Below are 22,634 nucleotides of genomic sequence, written 5' to 3'. Positions count from 1 at the left end.
TATAAACTACAGTTAAAGAAAACGACTACATACATTATACACTCTGTTACCAGCTCATTAGACACACCTGGTTAAACCTAATGTAAGCTCAAATAAAACAGTCCAGCTCTTGAGTCCGACCCTCATGCAGGTTATGGTCTTTTTTTGGAAGATGTGTCTTGTAGTTGAACTATACAGGGAGGGTTTCCTGTTTGTTTTTCTTCCACTTTTCTCATAGATTTTAATTGGCTGCGATAGTTTTATCCAAGTGTAAAATACCAACTGCTTAATGCAAAGATTGAAAACTTTACAACATATATAATTCTTGTTTTCCATATATGTATGTTGCATTGGGCAGTATTTATTTAAATAGTTATGTATGTGTGTGTTTGTGTTTCAGTTGTGAGGAACCTGATCTGTAGCTTCAGGCAGTGGTAACTCTACCTCTGTGACCCTTAAACACGGACAGAAGGCCCGGCCCCGTTGGCCTCGAGTGAAAAGCTCTCTGATCAAACAAAAAGGTTTCATGCTGGGATGCTTCAGATCTTTTGAAAAATTAATGAGTCTCACATTACTTGCATGATTCGATCCATTAGATGCTCTAACATTTCCATGATGAAAATATGTTATCATGATGCTTTCTTCACTAGTTACTGTTTTATATCACAGGTGTATACTATTTATTATTGAGTGTAAAAATACAGTTTGACTACCTCGATTGACTTTGCAATTACTTATTATGAAGTAACTAGTATTATATTTGTAGTTTCCATTGGTCCAATAAATCAAAAACAAACATAAATCAAATAGCCACTGACGCACCGTGTGGGGTTTGTGGTTGTTGTACTGGTGCAGACGGAGACACACCCACTTTACAGGGGTCTGATGGGAGCAATAGAGTAAATAGAGTCTGAGATTTGATGGTGTATTACTAGAGCTATTGAAAGAAAATATATGCATTTGTTTTATTCCATCTATTAATATATACAGGACTGTCTCAGAAAATTAGAATATTGTGATAAAGTTCTTTATTTTCTGTAATGCAATTAAAAAAACAAAAATGTCATGCATTCTGGATTCATTACAAATCAACTGAAATATTGCAAGCCTTTTATTCTTATAATATTGCTGATTATGGCTTACAGCTTAAGAAAACTCTAAAATCCTATCTCATAAAATTTTAATATTTCCTCAGACCAAATAAAAAAAAAAGATTTATAACAGCTGAGTGTTTGTCAAGGCTCAGGAAACCCTTGCAGGTGTTTCGAGTTAATTAGACAATTCAAGTGATTTGTTTAATACCCTACTAGTATACTTTTTCATGATATTCTAATATTTAGAGATAGGATATTTGAGTTTTCTTAAGCTGTAAGCCATAATCAGCAATATTATAAGAATAAAAGGCTTGCAATATTTCAGTTGATTTGTAATGAATCCAGAATGCATGACATTTTTGTTTTTTAATTGCATTACAGAAAATAAAGAACTTCATCACAATATTCTAATTTTCTGAGACAGTCCTGTATATATATATACAGGCACGTGCACAGACATGTTGGGGGCAGTGCTCCAACCAAAGTAAGGCAATCAATGCCCAAAAAATTCTGACCCGAGTTGAAGCATAACAGTAATACATGATGAAGCTGTCCTCGACCTGCTTTCTCTGGGCAGCATCAGACAGCTTACATTTTCTTTATGAATAAAGATGAATTATTATAGCAACAACAGTACAAGCATTCTGATTGGCTAATGGGTCGTCATGCCAGCCACGTATTGCCCTCCTCGCTGGTCTGATACGGATCCGTTTTGCCCTCTTACGTCATTTTAAAAATGAGCGATATTGATAGACATCAACAGCAAAGAGCAGTGGTCCTCAAACTAAGGCCCGCCTCCACATTTGGCCCGGCCCTCTGAACAATACCAGAGAGGCCTTATGTTTTTTTTTTTAGTCTGACCACGCAAATCCTAGACTAGCCCCTGTTAAATAGAACGGAATAAGAATTCTCTCTCTCTCTCTCTCTCTCTCTCTCTTGTCATTACCTTCTCAGCCAATCGGAGCCTGATGTCCTGGAGGCCTGCGGCGTCTCCCTGAGACACCTGGGGGGGCCTCAGTCCCGCAGCGGGACACCGAGCTCCGGGTTGGCTTTCACCCTGAACCCTCCGGCCCCAGTCAAGCTGTCCCACCCTGCCTCCTCTCCCTCCTCCTCTCCTCCTCCTGCTTCTCTTCCTCCCCCCTTCTGGTCCCCACAGGCCCACCTGGCCACCCATTCGGCTTTCTCCCTCCATGAGGGGTGGAGGGAGGCACCGGGGGGCCTGGATGTGGACCCCCAGCCTCTTCATCTTGATTCATCCGAAGACCAAAGAGGCCTAGGAACACGATGCCGCGACATGTCAACTTTAACAGGTGAGTCACAAAGGAGGAATATCTTTAAAAAAGATAAAATAACGAGTGCATAATCAATAACTCACTTCTCAATCTGCAAATTCCTTAAATATGTTTATGATACCAAGCACCAAAGGGTTGATAACATTATATTTTCAACTGTGTACTCATAACCCTCCTGTTATCTTCAAAGTTACTCACATCTTTTACCTTTTTTGACCACAGCAATTAAAACCTCCAGTAAATTATTAGAATTAATATTGTTTCCCAAGTTTAAGTGTCAGATAAGTTATGTTTGTTTGTTGACTACATAAAAAGCCCTTTAAATAAATAAAAAGGTTGATATTTCTTATATTTTTTACACAGTGAAAAACAGCCTGGGGTCAAATTGTACAGGACATTGAAAACATATCATCATGTGAATTTTATGTTTACCCCAATAACTTTGGAAAAGTCATGAAATATGAAGCAAAAAAATGATGTCAATCATTTTTTTAGAGACGTCAAACATTGAATGGGGCAAATTGACCCTAAAGGTCGCAGAAGGGTTACGTTAACAATGCAGTTTCACAGTTGTACCACTAGAGGGCAGTGTGGCATCATAGGTGACATGTCAGGTGAATTGTGGTCGTTTAAAGCAGCGGTCCCCACCCTTTTTTGAGCCACGGACCGGTTCCGTGTCAGAAATTATTTCCACGGACCGGCAATATAAATGACGTAATAAATATGACATCATACAATTATACGAAGGGCATAAAGTGCCAAAACTACAACTCCTCATTACGCCGAATGAGTGTGAGCCGTGCGCTTGTTTACCTGCAACGAGCCGCTTATGGAGACGGCGACACAGACGTGTGTTTGGTCCGCTGCTCCTAACCGAGTTCTGGTCGCTGTCATTAGAACACCGGCAGAGTTGTGTGAAATGTCCCTTAAGGCCACCGTCCTTTGCATCTCGAACACATTTTCTTCTAGCTCGGACGGGCTCGATTCACCGGGTGGGTTTGTTTACAAATGGGTTGCAGGTCTATTCTTTTGCAGTCGGGTCTTTTGTGGTTGGAGTACCGCTCAAACTCTTTGAAAAGCCTCTTCCACCCGGTCAACGTCTGAAACATGTAGAATATTCCGCTGTTCACTCGCCCACACAGCAGCGACTTTATCGGCCAACTTGAAAACAGTTGTCATTTCCCTGAAGTGACAGAATTCATTGAGCAGGTTGAATATGTTTTAAGATTCTTTGTCACTGAAATGTGCCGCCAGCAGAGGGTTCGGCGCGTGAGACTCGCCTGCAGCGATAAACCCGAACTTTAAGACTCCTGAACGCGGCTCAGACGTACACACGGGTGTATCCGGTCCTTTTTCAAAATAATATATTTTTCCGACTGATTAAAAAAAATACTTTATTTATTCCCTTTTTTTCCGCGGCCCGGTTCCAACCCGGGGGTTGGGGACCCCTGGTTTAAAGCGCTCCTTCCTTTGTCTGTCTTCCTTCCACACTCCCCACGCTCAGACCTTTGTTCAGACCTTTGTTCAGACCTGCCTGAGCTGGAGATAGTGAGCCTCCTGTCAGAGGGCCAGCCCAGCTACACTCTTCGAGCAGACAGCGTGTTTGGATACGACAACGACGACTGGCTGCACACCCCTCTGCTGCCACCGGAGGTCGTTTTGGGACTCACGAGCGAGCAGATTGAAGAGACTCTCAAGTACTTCTGTGAGTGCGGTTTTATGTACACATTACATGTTGTGTGGGTAGTGTGTAGCGAGGGTGTTGCCCGTGGCAGGCTCCACTTCATGTTTCCCCAGTGAAGTATTTTGGGATTGTATGATTGTTTTGTGTTTGAATGGGACCTTATTTTCCCACATTTTTATGTCCAAGTGACTCATGGCGACAGCAAAGTGGGTCCAGTTGTAACTCGTCATCTTCAGTGTGCGGTGAAAATCAGGAAATTGTGATTTTTCAATACTTTCTTGATAATAATAATACTCTTTAATAACTTTTTAACATCACACAATGATGTCTTTTTCTTTGTTAATATTTTGCCAAGAAATGAGAATGAACTGAAATATATATATATTAGGGCTGGGCACGTTAACGCGTTAATCTTGCGTTAACGCATCAATTAATTAATGCCGACAATTATTTTATCGCGCGTTAACGCAGGTTTTATTATTTATTTTATTGTTGTAAAAGTGTGTTGCTCACAGGGTTTTATTTTGTAAAAGTCTGCTACTGATTGCTGCGGAACCGGAAAAGAAAGTCATTCGCGGTGTAACAAACATGGAGAAGAGTACGGAGATTTTAAATGGCCATTTTCAATTTAAAGTTCTTAAAGACGGCGGAGTCGACAGAAACAAAGTCATATGTAACCACTGCCAAGATTAATCGTCTTATCACCGGAGTACTTCCAGTCTTAAATATCATTTAAATGCTAAACACACCGTTGATGCCAGCAAATTCTATTTTGACAAATTTCCCCTTGGGGATTAATAAAGTATCTATCTATCTATCTATCAAATCATACAACCAAACACACAGTGGAGCGAGGCTTCGGCAGACGACGCTAGCTGCAGGGAGGAGATAAACCAAGGCAAGAGAAGCGAACCAATGCCATAGCGAAGTGGAGAGCTACAGACTGCAGGCCGATTAGTTAGGGTGACCAGACGTCCGGTTTTCCCCGGACATGTCCTGCTTTTGAGACCTAAAAAATGCGTCCGGCAGGGATTCCAACTCTGGGTATTCACAAACTAGTATTTACCCCTTACAAGGTTTGGAAATGGTATCTCCCTTACGTTCCACCTTCTTACGCGAGCTCTGACGGTATAGAGAACAGTCATTGGTCGACCGATCTCAGGGTTGCCAGATACACGATAATTATCCTCCAAATACAACCATTTTGAGCCTTTGGTACGATACTTCACCATTTCCAATCTGGCAACACGGAGCACCTTGCCGCCTCCACTAGTTCATTGTTGTTTGTGCGGCATGCTATACACTACGACCAGCGCCGCGGCTCCCATAACGCACTACGCGCTGTGCGTAGGACACCAAGTCCTGAGGCGGCTCCACAAAATAGGCAACTAAAAAAATCCTCATAGATATAATAATTATAATGCCGATATTATTTCAGTCTAGAAATATTAGGCACCTTTTAGGCATGTATATCACAAAACAGGCAGAACAAGAGAGATGTTTAATCGCAGCCCCCCCCCCCCCCCCCCCCGTGCTTCGCGCACAGTCTCCAGCGTTCTGTCACAGTGTCTCTGCATAACAGTGCGTTGGACAATGTCCTGACAGATTTTATGGCACTTTAGTTCATATGGCAGTACATTTAAAATAAGTGTCAAGTTCTAGGAATTGACAAACTGCACTGAAAGTGTTTTCTGGTGTCTCACTCTAACAGGGACAACACATGTTATGGCACTTTCATTCATATGGCAGAACATTTCAAATAGAAGTGCGCTATACACTACTTTTGAATTAATTTTTGGATTTTGCGTATACAAATGCGATTAATCAGGGAAATTGTGTGTGTGTGTGTGTGTGTGTGTGTGTGTGTGTGTGTGTGTGTGTGTGTGTGTGTGTGTGTGTGTGTGTGTGTGTGTGTGTGTGTGTGTGTGTGTGTGTGTGTGTGTGTGTGTGTGTGACGAGCTTCTCTGCTAAACGCTACAGAATGCGGCTCGTCGTGAATGTTTCATGCTGCGATGTTGCAGGTCAAACGTCACCGAGCTGATTAACTTCCTGAGTAGTTTCCACCGGAGCCAGTGGCCGCCAGTTGCCACAGCAACCCATGAAAAAGGTTTATTATCAGACGTATAGGTCATCTAGACTGATGGCACGTCAACTACTTGAAGGCTTTTGCCCTGCAGCTACGTGCACGAGGGATCATTGTGGATACTTTTAAATATTCAGATCTGCTCACTTTGACTTTCATATCGCAAAGCCAGTAAATCAATGGCGCCATTCAAACACATGTGACCGTGTATTTACTTTTCAATGACATCTGAAAAGATTAAGAAGCTTTGCTCCGCGGTAAAGTTCTGTAACCGCTCAGCCATGTTAATCGCCCCCATAATGTAAATACACAGTACATTTGATGTACTATATGTCTGCTATTGCTTTGAGATACATTATAAATAAAATACGGGCCACTACGCACGCTCGCTTCACCAGTTTCCCAGCAAAGATCTGCTGAACTGATTGTATTCAGAGTTATTCCTCACGCTGGTGACTTTGACTTTTATACTGATAGCATTTCACCTGATTGTGTGTCTGCGTCCTCATAAAGCCCGATAGGCTGCACCCAGCTGGGGCCAAGCCACATTTCAACTTTACAAGATGATTATTTAACAATGTTGTGTTGCATTGCCCTAAAACAGCCAACACATATATGAATGAATATATATATATATATATATATAATTAGATTTGTTGACGCTTTGCTAAACGACAACTTCTTAATTTCAGTAGCTGCATGACTCAAGCATATTTGTTTACTGAAAATGATTGACTATTATATATGATTATTGTCTCACGTAGCAATTATCCGCTTCACCGCTAATATGAGCAGGTAAAATCAATTGAGAAGCAATTCTCATTCACAATGATGACCTGGCCCAGAGGCAGGGGCACAGTCCACACAAGAGACACAATACAGTATGACAAACACATGGGGAAATGGCTGAAACGACATGGGGAAATTAAGAAACACTATGTACAAAATAAATAAATAAAAAGGTGGATTACTGGATGATCTTTGTAAAAATTGAAGAGAGAGAGAGAGAAGTGAGGGCTGGTCAGCCAGTACAGCAGTCAACCATGATGACTTGTTGCAGCTTTAGTTTAAACATGTTGAGAGAGGTGAGCGCTCTTAGTGTGTCTTGTAGTTCAGTTTTGTCGTCCTGCTGACATCGGGGGCGAAGGGGCGGGATCTATCGCAGCTCTGACACATAGCGGCTGACGCCCATCCACCCTCACAGTAACGGGCAGTTTGAACTGCATGTCTTTGGACCGTGGGAGGAAGCCAAGATGCAAACGAAGAGGCCCGTCTGGGAAACAACCCCCCCACCCCCCCCACCCCCAGCCCCTCTTGCTGTAAGGCGATTGTGCTTTCCTCCACCGTGCAGCCTCGCGTGTGAAAGAGAATTAAAAAACCTGTTATGAAGTGATTTTAAAGCCTTAAAGCCCCATTATGTAGTTTTTCCCTTTTAGCGCCCCCTTCAGTTTTTGAGGTATTTAACGTTTACTTCAGTGTCGTAAATACCCAGTTACGATAGATGCAGCCTCGCATACACTTGTATTGAGTTGGGATCATGTGTTGTCCTGTATTATAATTATAATTATTATTATTGTTATTATTTGTACGTGTCACGGGTTATAAAAGGTGACGAGGGGGAGGTGACGTGAGGGTTTTTATGTTTGGAGCGCGCTGACAGGCGGCCTTGTGAGCGGACTCAGAACGGCAGCAATCCGGTGACTGTTTCTATTTTGGATTCATACCAACGGGCGGGATCACTAATATGAAGACTGCGCAGGAACACTGTGAACTGGGCCCAGCACCTACCGGACTAGGGTGAAGGAGCGCGGGGATTGAACGCGGCGCCTCGCCACGTTTCCGCCTGGTCGGTCAGCTGTTTGCCGGCTTTTGGGGGGAGGGGGTGCGCGTGCAGTCATTTACTTTTGTTTTGGGGGACTGCAAAGACTTTGGGGACTGTCAGCCAATATACGTTGTTTTCTAAATGTTTGAATCGTGTGATCGAATACAATATTGTTGACGACACCAAAAAGCTACATAAAAAACCCTTATACTGTAGCTGCGAGCGTGGAGTGGCACTATATGACTTTGCGTAATCACTGCCAGAAAGCAGGTCGAAGTACATCCACCCCGGATCGGGCGGCTCCAGAATCCTACATAGTGGAGTTATTTCCCCACAGACCCCCGATGGCAATAGGCGGAGCCGCAAATCGCTAGTCATTGTAGCGGCACAATTTTTTTCAAGCTGTTATTTTAAGGTACAATTGTTACATAATGTTACTTTAAGTCACATGTCAAGGGACAGCGCAACCAGAAGTACAAGGATACATTTAACTAAATGTTTTACTCACACCAAGAATATTTATTAATGACATGCAACGCGACTATTGCACTTCCAGGAGGTGCGTGGGGAAAATACCCAGGATTCAACTGGGGCGTGCAGTCCACCTTGTGTGGTTAACTGATCATCTTGCAGCATGTGCTGCTCTCTCTTTGTCGTGGGATGGCAGACTGAGGGTAGAGCATTTCTGATCTTAAATCAGGCATGAGATTCCCTCACCTTTCGGCGAAATTCGCCGTTTTGAAACCAAAATAGGTGACTTACGTGAATCGTGTAGATCGGAAGAGTTTTTGTTTTGGGGTAGGGGGGGGGGGTCAATTGGCCGACCGGCGTTTATGAGATTGGAGTGGGACACGGAGAAAATGTGGAGTGGTGCTCTTCGCAATAAAACATCTTTGATGGGACGTGTCGCGTCTCGGCCAATCAGCGTCAAGATGTCTTCAGCGTTTGGTGGTTTAGGTTAGCTTGAATGTTAGTCCGCTACATCTGCTGCTGTCACGCTGCACGGTGGAGCGATACTAACAAAGTACCCGTACGTTAAGAGCGATGTGATTTAGCATATTTTTAGTATCGATACTTCATTAAAAGAGCGATCAGAGCGCACGCGCTGCTCCGTGTCGAGCTGTCTGCGCACACTGCGCAGCGCGAACAGAGAGTGCCGTTAAGTGGTGGAATTTTCGTCTTTAAAAAGAAAAATAAAAAAAGATGCCAGAAGTGAAATGCTTAAGTTCAGTCTGTAAAGTTCTGTAACTCTACAGCTGCTCATCCTGATGAACTCGGTATCATCTGGTCAGATACAGACTAACGGCCTCATAGTGTATAATCAATGCTATGATGGCTCCATGTAGTTTCATTAATATCTTGCTGTTGGCTAATACTAATATTACTGCCATTTGTTAAGTGTTGAGAAAGTTGGTAAAAAGTGAACCATACAGATATTTTATTTATTACTATTATAGATAAATATACCAGTGTCTTATTTATGGTATACTGTTTTTATGGTATTGTATCAGTATCATGATATTTATGGCAGATATGGTATAGAAGATCGTGACAACCAGGTAGAGGCAGAACAGACTCGAGGAACAGACTCGTGGCTCAGCAGAGCACAAGACTTGAAGACTTGTTCACGCCAAAAAAAAAGGAAGTTGGTTCATGAATGACCATATTATACACAATATTACTATTATTATAGTATTATAGGCCCGATCACTGACTTGGTGTCAGAATGGAGGACCTACAGATTATCATACAACGTCCAACATCGATGTTCGTGGAAGTCACCAGCACCCCCCCCCCCCCCCCGCGCACCTTTTTCACTCCTGACCCGTTTTCATGCCTGTTAAATAAGTAATGATGGTTTATATATTGGATCAGAAATACGAGCCCTATGTGGTGTTCGTGTTTTCGCTGTGGTGCAAAAACAATGTGGGGAAAGACCTTTCGGGGTGTTTCCTTGGACAAATATTGACCGGTGATATCAACTCTCAGTTGGTGATATGCTGCTTATTTCCTCCTCCCTTAGTGACACCAGTGGGCTGAGCTGATTTTCTATCAAGATTGTATTATATTTGTTTTGAATAGCCTGTGTTGTGTAAAAAAACCACCCCCTGGTGAATATGTTATACTCATAGTTAAAACAAGATTATTACAAGTGATGTCTGGAGAAGGTTAAATCAAAGCTGATTGTACATTTTATGACTTGGAGGTGACTCAATACCGTGTGATATCTTTGCTTGTTATTATGGGCAAGGCACTTGAGACTTTATTTCCTTATAATCCGTGTCCCCTTGCAACAGGTTTAGTTGTGTTGTTGTTGTAGCTCTGGCCTTTTAACTGCAGCGGGTCGTACCATTCCTGTAGTGGTTGGTCTAGTTAAACCATTTAGATGTGCTGCCCCTCAGATAGTGAAAGTTGCGACTCCGTTATCTCCTGCGTGCTGCATTTGACCTGGAAAGAGATGTTTTTTTGTGGTTTAAAAATGTACGAGTTGGTTAATATTTGATTGTGGGCAAACTGCCGTGTCTTGGGTAGCAACTGCAAAGGCATGGGACGGAAACCGGGTGTAGAGTGGCTGTAGAGTTCACTGTAAAACTATTTGGAAATTCTTATTTCGGGATCTTGATTACTATTAAAATATAACCGGTAACAAGATGGAAAACTATATTTTTGGTTCCCCTAATAACCCTAGAAGACAGAGCTGTACTTACTACCTGCTCATAGAAAGCAACCCTCTAATGCTTAGTATGACATATTAATGGTTAATTTAGTATTTATATATTACTCATATAAATATCAGCTTAATCTATAAGTATTACACATATTGTTTTAGTAGAGGGATTATATATATATATATATTAATATATATTAATATATATATATGGATAATATATATATATATTAATAGATGGAATAAAACAAATGCATATATTTTCTTTCAATAGCTCTAGTAATACACCATCAAATCTTAGACTCTATTTACTCTATTGCTCCCATCAGGCCCCTGTAAAGTGGGTGTGTCTCCGTCTGCACCAGTACAACGCAGAACCCTGTGTACATGTGGTGTTACGTATGTGGGCAGAACAAGAACAGCCAGTGGCAGGGGCGGAACCTACCATCTCCCTAAATTCCAGAGGGGTGGGTGGTCTTAATGCTGCATCCTTTTTAACCGCACAAGCATCCCCATTCTGAATACATTTTCCAATGACGGCTAACAATAATGATATTTGTGTGCTTGGACAAGGTCGGTGTGATCAATATCATCCTTTGTGGCTCGTGGTTTAGATTGCTCTTCCTCCTTCGGCCCTCCTCTTCTTCCTGCCCTCTTCTTACCCGGTAGTCCAACGTGGCCAGGTGAACGGAGGCAGGCGTGACGACAGACAGCTCTCACAGTCTGAGGGATTATATATTAACTCCAAGCAGCTCAGATTATCCTGCACACACACAGCAACACACAGGTGTGTGTGTACACACACTCTCGTGGGCTCGTGGCTGTTGCTTTCCCAATGGCACGGGCCAGCAGAATGAAGGCAGAGACGCATTTGGCGTGTGACAGCACAGCGTGCACGCAGTAGAATCAGAAGAAGAAGAAGAGGTTTTAACCGATGCACCGAGAGGCAGAGGACAGTTTTCCTCCGGTCATCATGGAGGTGTGGAGCTGCTCTGCATCTGAGGAGGAGGAGGAGGAAGAGAAGAGCACTTCCAGTCTTTCGATGGATGGAGTAGTGAAGGAGGAGAAGACGTGCCTCAACAGCAATAATAACAATAATAATAACAACAAGGAGATCTTTTGCCGAGAGGTGACACAAGGTGAGGTACGCGTGGCAGGTGGGATGCACCACAGGCTGGTCTGGGATCTGCAGAGTTCACGTGATGTCGTTGCATCGCGCAAACGAGGATTCCCGTTCTGCAAGATGCTGCCTGATTGTGATGAAACTCCTTTAGTCCAACCTGGTTGTGCCTCGAGACATTTAAAGTGGTGTAAATATGTTCATTTTTTCCTCTTAGTGGTGTGAAGGTCACTGTGTGTGTGTGTGTGTGTGTGTGTGTGTCATACGTTTATATCTACTGTGTGTGTGTGTTTATATCTACTGTGTGTGTGTGAGTTTGTCATACGTTTATATCTACTGTGTGTGTGCGAGTTTGTCATACGTTTATTGTGTGTGTGTGTGTGTGTTGCAATTCATATTTACCAGTCAGATTTGAGGACGTTTCACTGTTATGGGATTAAACAATGTTACTTTATAGACTGTATTTTGTTAATTACACAATTAACGTAATGTAGGCTGTTTATTAACATAGTTTATTAACATGATTGTTTGGTGTTCCCCTCTGATTCATTTAGTAAACTCTGTACTGACCAGCTTGTTACCAGACATGTGGACGATTAAGGTTTTTAAGGTGGTTGTGAGCAATGTTCCCTCTAAGCTGCGCGCCTGTGCAATCGCGCACTGCTCGCACATTCTCAGCGCACAAGAAAATCTATGCAGCGCATAAAACAAAATTTACCATAAAAGTATTAATTAATATCTAATATTAGACCTAATCTAATTAATTAAACCAATAATGTGTTTTTTGTACCATTTTTCAATTTAACACAGTGAGTGACAGGTGTCCAGCCAATGATACGATACGGTTTACTTACGCTACGCAGCCAATCATAGCATTGATAGTGCTTGCTTATGTGCCCTGCCCATACGCACCATGCAGGTTAGCTAGCCAACAACAATACGGCGGGGTTATGAGATGCAACCCCTTATCATGGCGAAACGACACGTCCACTCACCAAGCCAAAGTAAAAAAGAAATGCGGTTCTTTTAGGATGGAATGGCTGTTGGAGTATGTGCAAATAGAAGAACAAGCGGTGAAACTGGGTGAGATTTTGTCTTTTTCGAGTGAGAAAGGTCTACTCTGAAAAACATGCAGCGAAGCCAAAGTAGCAAATGAGCTTTCAGCGGTAACATTGTGGACTGAATGGGAGTTGGACTACCTCAAGCATCACATTCAGCAGAAAAGTCATTTGAAAGCTGTTGGAATTGTACGAAGACTCAAGGTGGGACAGGGGGTTGGTTCATTATTGCGGGAGAGCACAAACGACAGAGAGAAAAGGAACGAGCTGTCGCACAAAACAAAATCTGACCCCAAGCAAGGTAAGTTCTCATTGACAATATTTTACTTGCCATCAAAATGAATGCATCAATGCTGTCAGTTCAACAAATCCACAATCACATGGCAAAGTATGTGAGTACTTGAAGTGGCACATTTGGACCAGCTGATGCGCATAAAGTCAAAGCATGAAGCAGACGAAGCATCAACCTGGACAAAGTGTACAACCGTTGGAGAAGTGAGAAGGACAGACGTGAAAAATAAGGTAACATTTAAGTCAAAATGTGTGCATATTCTAGTGACATTTATTAAGATTTTTTATTTATGGATATTAATCATGAAATGCTGTTACTACTAGATAATTTATGGGTAGTAGAAATGCTAATAAAAAAACTATGTAATTAGATATTTTACAGACAAAGAGTTACAGGAATTTACACTGTATCACAAGCTACAGCACATGTCATTGAGCAAAATGTGAATGTTTTAATGTGAACAAAATGTTATGTCTGAAAGGTGTATATGTCTCATTTCTTCCAGAACCCTCAGCCAGGCCACAACTGGACCACAGCCAGGCCAAAGCAGGACTCTCGCATATATAACATACTATACATCTCATGAACAACAAGATGTTTGTCTTTTTCATCTTAAGTGGGCCAAATCACTTATATTAAAAGTAAACTAATGAAAATTGCTGCTGTAATTTGATTCTTTTAATAAGCCATGTAACTTGCTATGATCCAAGGTTTTGAACAGGTGTGGTACTGGTGTGTGGCCACAGCGTGCACATCTGATGTTGCTCACAGTGGTCCTCAGTGTGCTCAGGGAGCTTGTGTGTATGCCCAGACACATGAAAAATTAGAGGGAACATTGGTTGTGAATCCTTCGATTTTACCTTTTTTATGTAGGTTTAGATTGAATGAATTAAGAGTCAATCTTTGAAGTTCTTCCTTGTCCTGTTGCCAAAACAGCAATAACTTTTCACCTCAAGGTCCATTTAATATAGTTGCCGTGGAGTTTTGGACCATAGTGCAGCGTCCGTGCAAATCGTGCCATGAGGAGCTGATTGCTGATTAGATTGCTTCGTCAGAGTTTGTTACGCAACGGATGCACAAATGTCAATTTTGAGGATTTCTTGTCCACGTTGGCTTTAAGAATATAATTTCAGAGTTTCTCTACATATCTATCCATATATATATATATATATACACTACCGTTCAAAAGTTTGGGGTCATCCAGACAATTTCGTGTCTTCCATGAAAACTCACTTTTATTTATCAAATGAATTGAAAATTGAATAGAAAATATAGTCAAGACATTGACAAGGTTAGAAATAATGATTAATATTTGAAGTATTAATTTGGTTCTTCAAACTTCAAGCTCAAAGGAAGGCCAGTTGTATAGCTTATATCACCAGCATAACTGTTTTCAGCTGTGCTAACATAATTGCACAAGGGTTTTCTAATCAGATATTAGTCTTCTAAGGCGATTAGCAAACACAATGTACCATTAGAACACTGGAGTGATAGTTGATGGAAATGGGCCTCTATACACCTATGGAGATATTTCATTAGAAACCAGACACTTCCACCTAGAATATTAATTTACCACATTAACAATGTATAGTGTGTATTTTTGATTAATGTTATCTTTATTGAAAAAAACAGTGCTTTTCTTTGAAAAATAAAGACATTTCTAAGTGACCCCAAACTTTTGAACGGTAGTGTATCTATAATATATATATATTTATATGTATATAATCTCGATCTTTGCACCTCATGTGCTATTCACCCTAAATATGATTGAGTCTCCAAGATATTTCCATCTAAGTTCAGTTGCGCCAGTTTTATTCTTCTGTGGGTCGGCTGTAGGTCATGGGGGAGAGCGGTCGTCCCGTAACCACAAGGTAGCCGGTTCTCCCCACGTCAAAGTGCCCTTGAGCAAGGCACTGCACCCCCAGTTGCTCCCCGGGCGCTTCACTGCAGCCCGCTGCTCCTTAATTAATTAAGGATGGGTCAAATGCAGAGAGGAATTTCCCCACAGGGATCAATATCAGTGTACAGTTCTTTCTTTTCTTCCGTTAGAGATTCAGTTTCCAATACGATTCGTCGGTTTTGTCGTCTCGGTGTTACAGATTCTCCTCGTGCAGGTGCGGCTTTGACACACTGATCTCTTTTGACATTTTTAAGCGACGCTTCGTGATTGTCTGCGATGAGTTAAAAATGCTTCCACTGTCCCACGTGTGGAACTTGTTTTTTTCACGTGTTGGTTTTGCATTACTTAAGAATCTACTTAGCGAAATGAAAAGAAATGACGTCTATCCCCCAGTAAATCCTCTCGGGCTGCTATAGGCATGAGTTATGAGTTATATGTTATATAAATCATGATCAGCGCAGTAGTTTAGCCCGAGCGTTGGTTATTTCCATTTGGCTGATTACACACTGATACAGATACACAACCAGCCCAAATTCAAGGACTGGCAACTTCCCATCTCTTAAGTCTTCCGCCAAAGTAAAATTACACAACTGATTTTGTTTCAGAGGTAAGAAGTGTCATTCAGAGTCGCGCACTAGTCGAGGTAAATTGTTTCCGTCCTCAAACGGTTGAGTCAGATGTTGAAAGACGGTATGTTCGGCTCCAAAAATACAAGACCTACAAGTACAGTTACGAAAGCAAAAATGGTAATGAGGAAAAGATCATATCTTGAGATATGGCTCACAATCAAAACAGTAATTACTTCAATTAAGAACAGCTTCAATGCCTCGTTGGCCTTTCACCCGGCTTCACCTGTATTGACGAGGAAGGGGACGTAAACAAAGCGTTCCCCGGGATGTAAACAAGGTTTTAGGTCAATAGTCAGACGCCGTTATCCCCGCCATGCCGTACGCGGCCTGCCGCGGTGCCGATGAGCTATATTGGTATCCAGGAGAACGAGGTCTTAATAGCCGTCTGATCCGGGCTGAAAGGGATCAAGCTAAGAGGATGAGCATCGGGCGGACCACGTGACGATGTTGTGGTCTGTAGCCGTGGAGACTTCACCAAGAAACGAGGCTCATGCAAAGAAGACTGTCGTCAGTCTGGGTGTGTCCATTGGTGTTTTTACAGGTTGATATTTAATAATAAAAATGGGACCAGGGCATGTTCATGTGGGCAGCCTCTTTTCGCATGTGCGCATAACATTTACATTTTTGAAGGTCGTAATTTTAATTAATAATAGATTTTCATCAGGGCAGTGCCTCCGAAAATTAAACCGAAAATAAGAATTTTTCTTTTATCGAAAATCGAAGATGGAAATGTGATTTGATGGCCAAGAAACAACAACAAAAATAACAACATGGTTTCCTCTTTGTAACTAAAACGAGCCCAATGGCCAATCAAAGCCAGCCCCTAAAAAGATTAACTGAATTTATTTTAAGCCAGAATTTGAAATCCAACAGTATTTGTAATATTTACAAAGTAACGAGACAAATGTTAATTTCCAGTATAATTTTCTTTCTTCCACTAATACAAATAAACTAATACTTTTCTATTGTCGTAATGCTGGCTTGTTCAGTAGCTAGTTTAACAAATTTAAAAAGGTGAAGTGCTCATAATCCGTATATCTCACGACAAATAATTAGACTTTGTTGTTCCAGTATCCTTTAGTGTGATTTCTCTAGCTCCGCCTCTTTCACTCATTGAATCATTCTCTCCCTCCTCCCTCAGTGCTGTGTTCGGACCGAGTGGGCCAGGTCACCAAGACGTATCATGACATCAAGGCGGTCACGCACCTGCTGGAGGAGGTGAGAGATGAACGGGGTCTCAGAGCAGTGGTGCTCAACCTTTTTCAGTTCTGTACCCCCTGTGAAATATTCTTTTCAGCCCAGTACCTCCTTACCAGTGCAGAGCATTTCGTTTTTTAATATATATTTTTTTCAAAATATTTTCACAATGCAAGAGAACATGCAGAGCATACTTCATTAAACACATTGAACAGAAAATTACACAGCAAGTTAGGAAAAGAACAAAATGTAAATACACAAGTACAAAATTAAAGGTAAATAGTAGGGCTGTCAATCGATTAAAAAAAATTAACTAATTAATCGCACATTTTGAAATTCATTCATCGCGATTAAAAGTTTTTTTTTCTTCTAAAGACTAAATCTTCTAAATGAACGAGTAATCACTTCAGAAAGCGTGTATTTTAGACACTTGTTTAATTGTATTCTTTTTTAAAGACAAAACTTCACACAGAGCTGTGTTTTCAAAGAGGCTCCTACCTATAAAGTGCCAGCGAGGTATTTAATATCGTGGATGATAAATTGTTTCTTCAGTGGAACATCCAGATAAGTAAACAAAGGTGTATTTGAGACCCCATTGGTCCTGTCATCTTTAACACTGAACAGCAGCAGAACCAGTGGCCTTGGTAAACTGACAAATATGTCATGTTAACCCTCTGGAGGCTGGGCTCATTTTCTCGATTTTACAAAACAATGTAAATTCACCTTTTAAAGGCTTTTACATATGACATCCCAGTGTTTCCCCCACCATTCTATCAGCATATATTCAGCATGTCATTCTGTCTCGACATGTCGTTCACTCTTCTCGGCCATCCGTCTCGCGCGCCGCAGAGCTCCGTGCCGGCGTGTGTGCGCGCGCATCGGGGCGGAGCAACAACAAAAAGTCCCCTGCACCTTCCGGCCCGCGTCACCGACACGTCGCCCTCTGCTTCTCTGTGAATATCGAGGAGCAGACGGGAGGAAGGAGGCGGACTGTCATGCTTGACACTCAGAGGAGTGCAAAAACTTCAACGCACACCGGAAGTAAACAAAGTTGCGTTAATTGCGTTAAAATATTTTAGTGCGTTAATCGCGGCCAAATTAATCGCATAGATTAACGCGTTAACGCTGACAGCCCTAGTAAATAGATAATCCCCCCCACCCAAAGAGATAATATGCAGCATTTTGCATATAATATTTAATATATACAATTCATGAACATACACTTATATTTCATTGAATAGTTATTAAATAACTATTTTCAAAGGCTTTTTTACTGGATGCTCATTTTAAATATGTTTAAAGCTAATCACACATACCCCCGAGAGGGCCTTCGCGTACCCCCATCTGAGAACCCCTGTTTAAAGTTATCGGACTCGTTCCTGTCTGTCACCCCCGACAGCTCTCTTGTGTTTGTCAAAGTACATTACACGTATAATATCTGCCTCATTTTTACAATGTATAGATCCTCCGGTGGGGCCTATCTGGCCGTTCCAAAGCCGAGGCTTGAATCAAAGGGTGAACGTGCTTTATCCATTAGAAACCCTCGACTTTGGAACGACCTTCCTGAGGGGATAAGGCTCGCAGAATCAGTGACTTCTTTTAAATCACTTCTTAAAAAAACAATTTTTTAAATAGAATTGCTTTTAAGTGATGTCATCCTTTTATGCAGTTTTTTGGTTCCCCCTAATTTTGTCTGTTCTTTCTTTTGTATTTTTAGATTCCATTCTTGTGTGCATTTCCTCTATGGCATGGTCTCTTTTGCCTCTTGTATTTTCTGAAATGTTTACTTGTATTGACGTTATGTTTTGCCTCTCTTCTCTGCAGAGCGCTTTGTAAACCCTGTTTTTTACAGGTGCTATATAAATAAAGTTATTATTATAAGTGTACTATGTCATTATTCATGATTTCATCAAATAAATGTAGAATGTCTGCCTTTTTGCTTTGCAGAAAGAGCGGGATCTGGAGCTGGCGGCGCTCATCGGTCAATCCCTCCTGAAGCAGAACCAAGAAGTGACCGCACGCAACGAAATGCTGGACGAACAGCTGGAGGCCGCAAAGGAAGAGGTACGAGCAAACCTCCCTGAAATAAGACATCCGTGTCTTATAGATCTGCGTCTGCGTCTCTGTGTCTACGTGTGGAGTCACGTTGTTTTCCCGCGTGTTCCAGATCGCTCAGCTGCGCCACGAGCTCTCGATGCGAGACGACCTCCTGCAGTTCTACGCCGGCGCCGAGGAGATGGAGAACGCCGCGTCGCAGTCACCGTGGGTTCACGTGCACACGAAATATTTAGATTCACAAAAACCAAAGAGTATTAGTTTGATTAAAAACAGTGCAGGTGTGTGAATTAGTCTAAATAAATATCCTTAGAAAAGAGAATATTTGTGATGCACGCTACTAATTTCTGTTCTATCCCCACAATTTAATATGAAGCAACCACTTAGCTTTTAATAAACAGAGTAATAACTTGTTGATATAGAGCTACTGGGGCCTTTGATAAAACTGTCAGACAGCCGAGGTGTACTACACGACATTATCCTGGTTCTCGTTGCATAAAATGAACGGAGACCAATTATTTGTGCTGCGATGTAACATCATAACATAAGTTATAACATGAGTGAAAAACGCCTTATCGTCTCCATTCAGGTCAATTCAGAGAGATCTTTCTTTCCTTATTTTATAATAATTTTCGGATTTATTGGATTATAATAATTTAGGATATGACTATATAAGTATTTTTGCTTCTACCTATACCTTTTCAGTGCTTGCTTCTAAATATACATTTGTTTAGTTTATTCACTAGTTCTGTGAGCTCAGTTTTTTTTGTCTTTGTGAGAATAACCCCACAGATGTCTAATCCAGACAATCTTTCCTCGTTCTAGAATAAAGAAAAACGAATCGTGCAGTTCTCTCAGCAGCTTGGTCCACTACGACTTCATGCAGCAGAAACTGAAAGGCTTGGAGGACGACAACCGCAAACTGCGAATAGAGGTTAGAGTCAAATGAAAGGAAAGATTAAATGTGCATCACCATTATTCTGATCATGTCTGTTTATTATCTGTTTATATTGTATAATTCATTTAAATAACAATGACAGGTAAACAAATTTTTTATTGCTTCCTGCATTAACAAAGTATGACTTCTTCTTCATTCTCCTTCTCCTCCTTCTTCGTCTACTCCTCATCCTCCTCCTTCTTCCTCTACTCCTCCTTCTTCTTCTTCTTCTTCTTCTTCTTCTCCCTCTTCTTCTTCTTCTTCTCCTCCTTTTTCTTCTTCTTTTTCTCTTTCTTCTTCTTCTCCTCCTTCTTCTTTGTCTTCTTCTTCCTCCTCCTTATTTTTTTTCTTCTTCGTCGTCGTCTTCTTCTTCTCCTCCTCTTCTTCTCTTTATTTAAAAGGGACCATATACAGTTCAAACATCAATGTCACCATTTGATGCACAGTACCACATTGTAGCTGTACAGCTAATTAGCATCTGTCGTCCCTTAACAGACCATAACAAACATAAAACAATAACAAACGGTACAGGATGAGACGCACGACAACAGTATAGAAAAACACAAAATACACACAATGCGAAGCTACAGCACATTAAAAGTACGACAATTTGACGGTGGCGTTGTTCCTGCAGGCCTGTGAGCTCACGACGGAGACGGCCAACTACGAGGAGCAGGAGCAGGAGCTGATGATGGTGTGCGTGGAAGAACTCAGTAAGCGGCTCACTCTTGTGTTCGGTGCATTAAAGCAGCGCGGAGAGAGAGAGAGGGGCGATCAGCTCCAGGCGTATTCACCGGACTCGTGTGTTTCAGCGTCCGTTAATAAGCGGGTCGTCGACCTGTCGGAGGAGCTGGCGCGGAAAGGGGAGGACTGTCTCCGGCAGCAGGAGGAGATCAGCTCGCTGCTCGCGCAAATCGTTGACCTGCACGCCCGCTGCAAAGGGGTGAGGCAACGCTTCCATGTTCTCTGAGTACATACATCTTATCACAGTGAAACTCTTCTAACTGATCCCCCTTCCCGGTTCCTCCAGGTCAGCCATGAGAACGAGGATCTGAACCAACAGCTGAGTGCGTCCCGTGAGAGCCAGCTTCGTCTTCACTCAGAGGTCAGACACTTACAATCATTAGGATCCTTTCACGTCCAGCACTGGGTGTGTCAAATTGATGCGTTTACACTTGTGGCTTCCATCAGTTTCATTCCTACTTGAGCTACATTTTCTTTCTCCAAATAACTTCAATTAGATGTAGTTATTGTCCTGCTGCTGGCTGACATTTCCCACTCAACCAGCAGAGCTTCAGAGTGTTCACCAATCGAATAGCTGCCTCTGATTTCACACAATAGTGATGATTTAACGTTTACTCCAGACCTCTGAGTGTGAGAAGGTGTGTGTGTGTGTCACTCAGCACTGCACACACAGTGTTTAGTTTATATTTTCTTAATAAACAGATGAGCTACCCTAAGTGCGTCCACATGGTCACCCAGAAACCTCTCCTCCGCTGCCTCCCCACACAGACCTGTTTATATGCGTCTTTGCAGATTCTTAATCATTAATACAATTGAACCGATCTGTCTCCCCCTGTCTGCAGCTCAAGGACCTGCAGGACAAGTACTCTCAGTGCGAGGACATGCTCCGCGAGGCCCGGGAGGACATTAAGAACATGCGTAATAAAAGCCTGCCCAACGGCACGGTGCAGCGCTACACGCCGCTGGCCTCCGTCCTGCCCATGGACTCCCTGGCAGCCGAGATCGAGGGCACCTTCCGCAAAGGCATGGACGCCCCGGCCCCCCCGGAGTACAAGTGAGCCCTGCGATGCTGTTTGAGTTCTCATGCAGAAAAATGGCTCTAGGAACCACAAGTAGCCCCGCATTTAGTGAGGCAGCTCTCTAGTGGGGCAATATGGTATGACAAGCTCCTTAAGATATGATGGAGCATCACCAATCAAGGCTTTGTAGGTTAAGAGAAGGATTTAAAAAGTGATTCTTGATTTTACAGGGAGCCAGTGCAGAGCAGCTAGTGCAGGAGTGATGTGATCTCTTTTCTGATAGTGAGAACACGAGCTGCAGCATTCTGGATCAACTGGAGGGACCTAAGAGACGTATTAGAGCTGCCTGATAATAAGCAGTTGCAGTAATCCAGTCTAGAAGTAACAAACGCGTGAACCAGTTTTTCTGCATCTCTTTAAGACAAGATGTGCCTGATTTTTTAAATGTTACGTCGATGAAAAAATGCAGTCCTTGAGATGTTCTTCACGTGGGAGTTAAAGGACAAGTCCTGATCAAAGATAACGCCGAGATTCCTTACAGTGGTGTTGGATGCCAGGGAAATGCCGTGTAAGATAACTTCAGTTTTGTCAGAGTTTAACATCCGGAAGTTGCAGGTCATCCATGTTTTTATGTCTTTAAGACGGGCTTGAATTTTAGCAAGCTGGTTGGTCTCTTCTAGTTCTGATCGATAGATAAGTGCAGTATCATAAGTATGCCAACAGATTTATTATCCTGGTCAGATGAGGACATCTTACCTTGTTCTTTCTCCGTTGCTACAAAGTTCCACTGGAACAACACATATGGAGATATTTTTAAAAGTCAGGATTTAATGATGTAATGTAGCAAATGTAAGCAAAGGGGTCCAAGAGGGATGAAGCCGAGCGTCCCACCCCTCCTAAAGCCGGAGTCAACCGGGTGATTGACAGGGCAGATTTGTGCCTTCATCTTGGTGAGCTGGGAGTCTGTGCATTTTACTTTGAAAAACGCTGCATAAACATTACTATTTAAAAAAAGTTATTGTTGACTTAATTTTTTTTATTCGTTTAGATATATTAACATT

At 42.1% G+C, this 22,634-nt stretch overlaps 1 protein-coding gene across 7 annotated transcripts in view; it reads left to right on the top strand.

Moving 5' to 3' along the window:
* hap1 (huntingtin associated protein 1) overlaps positions 1-22,634 on the top strand; it is a 50,282-nt gene that overhangs the window by 17,427 nt on the left and 10,221 nt on the right. For 4 of the 7 annotated variants that reach the window (XM_056408316.1, XM_056408315.1, XM_056408322.1 and 1 more), the window contains exons 3-12: positions 2,028-2,383; positions 3,870-4,070; positions 16,763-16,839; positions 18,766-18,882; positions 18,986-19,080; positions 19,699-19,807; positions 20,445-20,523; positions 20,623-20,753; positions 20,841-20,915; positions 21,397-21,608. In XM_056408316.1, the coding sequence (XP_056264291.1) occupies positions 2,368-2,383; positions 3,870-4,070; positions 16,763-16,839; positions 18,766-18,882; positions 18,986-19,080; positions 19,699-19,807; positions 20,445-20,523; positions 20,623-20,753; positions 20,841-20,915; positions 21,397-21,608 (1,112 nt within the window). In that variant the 5' untranslated portion in view covers positions 2,028-2,367. Of the gene's footprint in view, positions 1-2,027; positions 2,384-3,869; positions 4,071-11,178; positions 11,762-16,762; positions 16,840-18,765; positions 18,883-18,985; positions 19,081-19,698; positions 19,808-20,444; positions 20,524-20,622; positions 20,754-20,840; positions 20,916-21,396; positions 21,609-22,634 lie in introns of those variants that run through there. The other 3 variants (XM_056408317.1, XM_056408319.1, XM_056408318.1) reach the window with 3 other exon arrangements.

Source organism: Pseudoliparis swirei, chromosome 24 (genome assembly GCF_029220125.1).
Source record: "Pseudoliparis swirei isolate HS2019 ecotype Mariana Trench chromosome 24, NWPU_hadal_v1, whole genome shotgun sequence".
Taxonomy (NCBI): Eukaryota; Metazoa; Chordata; class Actinopteri; order Perciformes; family Liparidae; genus Pseudoliparis; species Pseudoliparis swirei.
This window is presented reverse-complemented; position numbering and strand designations above follow the sequence as displayed.